The sequence below is a fragment of the Otolemur garnettii genome, unplaced genomic scaffold (assembly GCF_000181295.1).
Source record: "Otolemur garnettii isolate 467f Iridium unplaced genomic scaffold, OtoGar3 scaffold00002, whole genome shotgun sequence".
Classification (NCBI taxonomy): domain Eukaryota; kingdom Metazoa; phylum Chordata; class Mammalia; order Primates; family Galagidae; genus Otolemur; species Otolemur garnettii.
Window position 1 is genome coordinate 27038552 of NW_003852397.1, and position 9163 is coordinate 27047714.

Sequence of the window (9163 nt, forward strand, 5' to 3'; positions counted from 1 at the left end):
AAAAAAAAAAAAAAAAGAAAGAAACATTTCAGATTTCTAGATTAGGGATGTTCAACCAGTAAATATAATACAAATATTCCAAAATCTGAAACACTTCTGGTCCCAAACATTTTGAATAAGGGATACTCAACCTGTACTACAGATCTTTTTAGCTATCAGCAGTCCCTAACTTCAATTAAAAATAATTACAGCGTCTCTTACTATGAATAGTCCTCTAAGAACAAGTTAGAACAAATTGCCCTTTTAAACTAAAAGCAAAATTATTAGATGGCATAGTGGTATAGAATGTGCAAAGTGGGCTTTGGTAGGCTGGTCTAGAAATAAAACTACCTTTTATAAAAGTATTTCTTCTGGAATTTTCAAATTCTAAACCAGTAATTTATAAAATTACTCTGAAAGCGAACCTACTTATAATTTAGAAACTGGTTGGTGCCATTTTTTCCCCTCCCATCTAGTCTGTAAGCTTCTTAAGAGCAAGGGGTCATATTTTATTTCTTTGATTCTTGGTGCTTTGCTAGAGTAAGTGCTGACTAACTGCTTTTTGGTGGTAGTGATATATTTTTTTAATTGCTTAACCAATACAGTGGAAAGAATTTTTGCATAACATGACTCTTTATCCTCTTAGGAGCTAATGCTCATGGTCAAGCCTCTGATTCTTCTTCCATCTTACTTGAAGCTGCTAGCGGAGGAAATCCAGACTCTGTGATCCTCTTGATAGGGTACGGAGCTGATGCCAACATTCCTAAGAATTCAGGCCACCTGCCCATTCATGTGGCAGCTGACAGAGGCCACTTATTGTAAGTTCAATTACATTATTAACAGTAATAGCTACCTTTTATTTTGAGCCACCTCTAGGAAATTTATCTATTTTTTCTCTGATGTTACAACCTAAATGCCCCCTTTAAAGATAAGAGTCTTTTTTTTTTTTGGATAGAGTCTCATCTGTTGCCCTTGGTAGAATGCCATGGTGTCATGTTTCACAGCAACCTCAAAGACCTGGGCTCAAGCAATCCTATTGCCTCAGCCTCCTGAGTAGCTGGGACTACAGACACCCACCATGACATCCAGCTAGTTTTCAGTAGAGACAGGGTCTTGCTCTTGCTCAGGCTGGTCTTGAACTTCTGAGCTCAAGCAATCCATCAGAGTGCTAGGATTACAGGCATGAACCACTGTGCCTGCCCAAAGATAAGAAAGTCTTGACCAGCTAGAAAGTGCTAAAGCCTAGCATCCACTATGGCGGTTCTCAAACTGTGAGTCATGACTCCTTTTTGGGGGGAGGCCAGGGCTGGGTTTGAACCTCTGGCATATAGAGCCGGCGCCCTACCCTTTTGAGCAACAGGCATCGCCCAAGTCTTGACTCCTTTTTAACAATGAAAATACATTGCAGCATTAGGAAGGTTGAGAACCACTGCTCTATGGCCACTGAAGAGACATAAAACTTCTATTGTTAGGTCCTTAGGCAGCATGCGAAGCTTCTGGTCTCAAATGACAGGGATAATTCTGAGAGTTTTAACCTAGACAGTAATTTCCTTTGATTTTGCTTGGTATCTGAGCTTTTGGATGAAAGAATTATGCTGTTTTATTGGGGTTAATATAAAGCAGTCATAAACAGATTAATGTTGCATCTTAAAAACTATTTTGAAACACACTTTGAAATTCTTTTTCAGAGCCCTAAAGATACTGATTCCAGTTACGGATCCTGTGGCCATTAAGCAGAGTGGGATCAGTCCAGTCCACTGCGCAGCAGCAGGGGCACACCCTCAATGCCTGGAACTTCTCATCCAGGCTGGGTTTGATGTGAATTTCATGCTAGATCAGCGAATTCGCAAACACTATGATGACCAAAGGAAGTCAGCTTTGTATTTTGCTGTATCAAATGGTGACCTTGCTTCAGTTAAGCTGCTGCTGCGTGCTGGAGCTCTGCCCAATCAAGACCCAGTTAACTGCCTCCAGATAGCCCTCAGGATGGGCAACTATGAGCTGATAAGTCTGCTGCTAAGACATGGGGCCAATGTCAATTACTTCTGCAGAGTTAATCCCTTACATTTCCCATCAGCACTGCAATACACACTCAAAGATGAAGTCATGCTCAGGATGCTGTTGAATTATGGGTATGACACAGAGCGATGTTTTGACTGTCCTCATGGGGACAAAGTTCATCCTTCCTATACTTTTGAAGGCTGGACATCTACAGTTATCAAAGATACTAAGGTAAGCCTACAGTACTGGCTGCATTGCTTACAGTCACTATCTGTGGCCCTGAAACTATAGCAATAAATAGACTCCCTGCACTCTCTCCAGAAACTCATGGTTATAAAGATTCTAATAAATGTATGATAAAAATAATTATATTTAATATATGTATATCATATACGATATTATATGATAAACACAATAGTAGAAAGATAGAAAAGATACAGATCGTTCAGAGGAAAAATTACTTTAACTCTACCTAGCACTGTAGGAAGTTTCATAAATGAAGCAACATATGAGCGAGTTTTTGAAGAATAAATGAAGTCTTAAATACCAGTTAGGCTTCTCCTTCAAATGAGTTATCCACCTAAAATGCTTCTGGGTTCCCAGTCATGTACCCCTAGGTTTTGCTATCTCTTTTAGCTCTAACATTTGATTGATTGAATGGTTTCCTTTGGTCACCTTTCCAATGAAAAAATCACAATCAATACAGTTGACCACCCCTCCCTTTTTGGATACACTTTTCTTGCTTAGCTTTTATCCCACCATAATCTCCTAATTTTCCTTAACTAATCAGTCTCTTCTGTTATCCCCTACTTGAGTTTTCCCCCATCTTTTCAAATGGCTGCCACATTTCAGGTCTTCTTTTAAGTGTCACCTCCCCCAGGAGGCTCTTCCCCATCCACCTTGTCTGAAGTAGCTCCCTTTCCCCAATCATTCTCTTATCATGCTATTCATTTCTTTTACAGTATTTATAACTTTCTAAAATTATCATTTTAATGTTTTACTGATTGTGTCTCTCCCACAAATACATGAGTAAGAATATGAGTTTTTGTTTGTCCCTTTCCTTAGCTTACAGATCTATGCTTAGTACGTAATAGATCCTTTACAAACACTCAAATTCATATTGTAAAATTTTGAAAATAGAAATGAAATAGTGAATTGGAGAAGTACTTTCAACCAACTGTGAAAAGTGAAAGCCAAAACATTTTAATATTGTATGGCTTATTTTTAGGTGATTAATAGAGAACTTACTTTCCACATCATTAATTTGGCATTGGGTGTATATCATCCTGCATCATTTCTTAACTGTTCGTACAGTTTTACTTTATTTCTCATCTAAGAGCATATTCTTATAGGTAGAAACTGTCCTATCCTTCATGTGTCAAGGTAGGATTCAGTTACAAATGACAGAAACCCCCCAAATAAGGGTTTAATGAGATGGCTCATTCCCATCTCATATAAATAAAGGCCAAAAGTAAATAGTCTTCTAATTGGACAGCTTCATGATTCACATAAGAAACTCACATCTATACTCCAGCCAGCAGGAAAGGAGGCAGGAGGCAGGAGGCAGGATACCCTTTATTCTTCTTTAAGGGTATTCTGGGAGTTGCTCACACTTCCACTTACATCTCATTGGCTAAAACTTTAGCTTCACACAAAGCTGCAAGTGAAGCTGGAAAGGTCATCTTTCTCTCACACAGCCACGTGACCAACCAAAGTGGTTAACAACTAGTATGTAACGGTCTCTGCCACACCCTTATTCCATCTTACATAGTTCTGAAGACATCACAGTTTAAGTATTTTTCCAAATGTTTGAGCTAAGGCTAAGAGGTAGATTTTCTTGCTCAAGACCTTAGTTTATAAATGAAGAATTTGAAATCTTGTTTGCTGACTTTTGATTACTGTGTTTAACCATAAATACTTCATGGTTTTCATTCACTTTCATAGTTCTGATTTTTTTTGCCCCTCAGTTCTGTGAAGTAATAACTTTGTCATGGCTGCAACATCTCTCTGGAAATGTTGTTCGAGTGATGCTTGATTATGTTGATCAAGTTCGGATCTGTTCAAAGTTGAAAGCTGTGCTCCAAAAACAGGGGCTGTGGTCAGAAATACATCTCATCTTAAGTGAGTCTATTTCTTGTAGAAGACTTTCACCAAAATACTAATTATTTTCTCATTTTTTTTAAAGAATACTCTTCTCTTATAGTTAAAAACTTGACCTAAAGAAGCCTATATATATATACTATTCCTATCTTAAAAATCTTACTAACTACACTTAATCTGTACTTATTACTTTTTCCCAAGAAAATCTGTTAGGTAATTAGTTATTATATAGGTAGGTAATACTTTAATCTCTATCCACTAAACCATGGTTATGAAGGAACACTACAGACATAGGAATTTAAAGCTATGAACTGGCAATAAAAAACAGGGATGAGAAAAAACAAAGAACTAAGTATCTTCAGAGGTTATCAAACGGTCCCTCTTCAAATTAAATTCTTTCAAAGCAGCACTTAAGTCAAATTAAGAATTTATGTCAACTCACTTCCCCCTGGGTGATCTTCAGTTTTCAGTCTGCCCCTGAGGAACAGGGTGGGGTTGGGGGTCAAATACATGCAGATTAAAGGACTTTAGGTCTCAGAGGCCATACCTACAGCTGATCCAGTCTTTGGGCTCTAACTTAACATGGCTCTGAAACTGTGGGACTTTCTCATTTAGTCATGACAAATGCAATGTATCAAATTACTAACTAAATCCTAAGATCACTAAAAACTAAAGCAATTTTTTTTTCCTTTTGGATGATGTGCCTATTCTTTTGTTTTAGCAAACCCTCGCTCCTTAAAACATTTGTGCCGACTAAAGATCCGGAAGTGTATGGGACGGTTACATTTGCGCTGCCCTGTCTTCATGTCCTTTCTTCCATTACCCAATCTTCTAAAAGCATATATCCTTTACAAAGAATATGACCTTTATGGACAAGGAAGTTTGACAGGGACGTGGTAATGAAACCATTAAGGAAAAGGTATAATTCTGAAGCTGTATTTTTTTTTTAATTCTAAGCTTGTAAGATTTATAGTTTTTGCTTTCTCTAGCAACTAAAATCTCAATGCAGCGCACATTCTTTAAAAAGTTGCTCTGAGTTGCACTGAGGCCTGGCACAGTGGCTTACACCTGTAATCCTAACAATCTGGGAGGACAACATAGGCAGATTGCTGGAGCTCAAGAATTCCAGACTATCTGGAGCAAGAGTGAGACTCCATCTCTACTGAAAAGAGAAAAATTAGCCTGGCATTGTGGTGGGCACCTATAGGCCCAGTTACTTGGGAAGTTGAGGCATGAGGATTACTGAGGTTGCTGTGAGCTATGAGGATGCGACAACACTCTACCCAGGGCAACAGAGTGAGACTTTGTCTCAATAAATAAATAAATAAAATAAAGTTGCTCTGAGCTGGGTATGGTGGCATGTACCTATAGTCATAGCTACTGTGGAGGCTAAAGTGGAGGCTCACAGGAGTTCAAGGCTGCATTGTGCTATGATGGCATTTATGAACAGCCATTGCAATCTAGCCTGGAGACCCTGTCTCTTAAAAACAACAAAAAAGAAAAGTTACTCTGAATATAGCCTGAACATATAATGGCTACCATTCTAAAAGGTAGTTTTAATTTTATTTTTTGAAACAGAGCCTCAAGCTATTGCCCTGGGTAGAGTTCTATGGCATCACAGCGCACAGCAACCTCCAACTCCTGGGCTTAAGCAATTCTCTTGCCTCAGCCTCCTGAGTAGCTGGGACTACAGGCACCCGCCACAACGCCCAGCTATTTTTTGGTTGTAGCTGTCATTGTTTGGCAGGCCTGGGCTGGATTTGAACCCACCAGCTCTGGTGTATGTGGCTGGTGCCTTAGCCACTTGAGCTACAGGTGCCACCCTAAAAGATAGTTTTAAAAAAAATAAAACCTAAATAGTGAAACTTTCGATTAAGTTAAATACACCAGTTCTATTCTGTGTACACTTCTATGTGTTCAAAATAATAGATGCCACCTCTGTAAATTCAAGATAATTCTTAACAGTAACTTTTTATAGAAAACTACATATATAATACAGTAGTCTCCCCTTGTCTTTAGGAGAATCTTTCCAAGAGCCCCAGTAGAAGCCTGAAATTGTATATAGTACAGAACTCTATATCCCTACACATATTATGTTTTTTCCTACATAGCCATGCATCACATAACGATGTTTTGGTCAAGTGCATATGCAATGGTGGTCCCATAAGATTATACCATATTTTCACTGTTCCTTTTTTATGTTTAGATATAGAAATATTTACTAATTTCAACTGCCTACAGTTTTCAGGAGTTACATACTGGACAGGTTTGTAGCCTAGAAATAATAGGTATACCATATAGCCTAAGTGTATAGTAAGCTGTACTATCTGGATTTGTGGGAACTCTATGATGTTCCCACAATGAAGAAATTACCTAATACCACATTTCTCAAAATATATCCCCATCTTTAAGCCTGTTGTTACATGACACATAACTGTACATACATACTGTATGGTGTAGATATGCTGGACAAAGGAATGATTCACTACATGGGATGAGGCGGGATGGTGAGAAATTTCATCATGCTACTCAGAGCAGCATGCAATTTAAAATTTATGAATTATTTCTGAAATTTCCATTTTATATTTTCAGACCATGGTTAACCATGGGTAACTGGAACTGCCGAAGCAAAACCATGGATAAAGGAGAACTACTGTACATCTTAGTAATTGAACTGAATATATTCTGACCCCAGTATATAACCTAGAAGTTAGCTGCTCTTATACAAAAGTCCCAATGCCAACTTAGTGTCTGATACTGTTTCCTTACACAATCAAGTACATAGGTAGGGGAATTCAGTTAACTGAAATAGAACCTTCCCATAAAATTTCATTAATAGGAAACATGTCCCTTCTTTCCACAAAACCCTGGCTATGGCTCACCATTTATTGATTAATGTGATCAATAGAATGAGAATTAAAAGTGTTTTGAAATGGATGATGGCTTATAGTTTTCTGCACTGAACCTAACCTGGTACTCGACGTGGAGGTGCTCACTGATAGCAGTTATAAGATATTAAACTTTTATTTCTATATATTCTATGCTTCATGTAAGTAAAGGTTTCTATATGTGGAAAGAGAGAAAAGAAACTGAACTATTCATTTAGCCCCACCTGTGGTGGCATTTGGACAGCACATTAGCAGGGACAACAGAGAGGTAGGACAGTATAGTTACAGTCCATTTCACCACAGCCCACACAGCTTTAGCTTTGATATTGCATGTCTCGTCTTGGTGAACTTTTTTTTTTAGTATTAAATAGTCCATTTTAGGGAACTGATCCTATATGATTTCCTTCTGACATAGGGATTCATGGCTGTATAGGACTACTTCAGTAGGCCCATACTTAAAATTATTTTTACAGTTTACATTTAAAAATGTGTAAAATTAGGTGACATGAATAGCTTTTATTTTTTTCAATCAAATTTTAGTATGTGCTTATAAGTGAGTAGAATATATACAGAATATATGTAAGTGAATATATAAATATACTTAAGATATATGTGCCCTTATATCAGATAAATTACATAATTCTAAAGTTAATTTCATCTACTCCCTGGATCTTCTAAAAGTATATATACACTTCTATAAAATTTAAAACAAATTTGAATACAAACTCCCCAGGGAAGAAAATAACTAAGTGTTCTAAGAAACTATAAAGAGCAGGCTTGGCGCCTATAGCTCAACTGGCTAAGGCGCCAGCCACGTACACCTAAGGTGGCAGGTTTGAATCCCCAGCCCGGACCCGCCAAACAACAATGACGGCTGCAACCAAAAAATGGCCAGGCGTTGTGGCGGGTGCCTGTGGTCCCAGCTACTTGGGAGGTGGAGGCAGGAGACTCGCTTGAGCCCAGGAGTTGGAGGTTGCTGTGAGCTGGGATGCCACAGCACTCTACCCAGGGGGATAGCTTGAGGCTCTGTCTCAAAAAAAAAAAAAAAAAAAAAAAGAAACTATAAAGAACAAACAGGATGAATATGTAATAGTACATATTAAAACTACAGATCCAAGCTACTTAAACTGGTATACACACCAACTTGCCCCTTTAAATTAGAGAAATTTCTTAGAGTAGGACCAGATTGTAGCAAGCATACATCTCTGTAACATATCTAGGGTAATTACTGAAGTCTCTCTCCTTTGCTAAAAGAAAAAAAAAAGTCACCAGCGATGAATTTCATTTGCTTCTGTAACGAACTTTTCCAAATAAGAGATAATTTTTTTTCTTTTTGCTGTTGTAGAATTGTAATGGGATTAGACATATAATTTAGCAGATTAAGAAAAAGTCCAATTGTTTTGCAATCATCTGAAATTACTTGGAGAAATACAACTCAGAGTATATTTCAAATATTTCATACAAAAAGACTGTACAAAAATTATGGACTTTATTATACATTAAAAAATCTTCTAACAACATATTTCCTGAAGTCTTGTCAGAAAATACTTACTTTGACAAAATGAAAAAATAAGTTCACCCCACATGTATACCATGATCACATAAAACTTGAGTTCTTCAAATTCAATTCTAAAACAAAATGTTGCATGATTTTTAATTGTACATTGTGTGATTAATAGTATCAGTGAAATAAGAATTAACCAATTCACTTACATTACAAAATCACCAAATATACAAAGCAATTTTGCACATTAGTTATAACTTAATCCCCAGTTCTCATATTAACTGAAGTAAATTACTTAATGAGTATAGCCACAAGAGATTGGTTAAAAAGTATATGGTTCCAGTTTCAAATCTTTATGCATTAATTAATGTAGAACAAAATTTCATGGATGAATAAACCAAACTGCTAAAAATAAAATTAACAGCTTACTTGCTACAATTAGTGTGTTTAAATATTTAAAATACATTCTGAATTCTAGGAGGTTGGAAGGTTTTGCTCTTAGGGTCTTTCAGCATGTACATGTATATTATGATTCAGATTTCATTTTATTTTTTATTTTTTTATTTATTTTGAGACAGAGTCTCACTTTGTCAACCTTGGTAGAGTGCTGTGGTGTCAAAGCTCACAGCAACCTCCAACTCCTGGGCTCAAGCGAGTCTCCTGCCTCCGCCTCCCAAGTAGCTGGGACCAC

At 37.2% G+C, this 9163-nt stretch overlaps 1 protein-coding gene across 1 annotated transcript in view; it reads left to right on the forward strand.

Annotated features, from left to right (window-relative positions):
- The window catches only part of ASB14 (ankyrin repeat and SOCS box containing 14), a 17038-nt gene extending 12058 nt beyond the window's left edge, over positions 1 to 4980 (forward strand). Inside the window, exons 7-10 of the mRNA XM_003781688.1 lie at positions 626 to 797; positions 1668 to 2211; positions 3948 to 4101; positions 4802 to 4980. Coding sequence (XP_003781736.1) covers positions 626 to 797; positions 1668 to 2211; positions 3948 to 4101; positions 4802 to 4980 — 1049 coding nt within the window. The remainder of the gene's footprint in view (positions 1 to 625; positions 798 to 1667; positions 2212 to 3947; positions 4102 to 4801) is intronic.
- The last annotated feature ends 4183 nt before the right edge of the window (positions 4981 to 9163 follow it).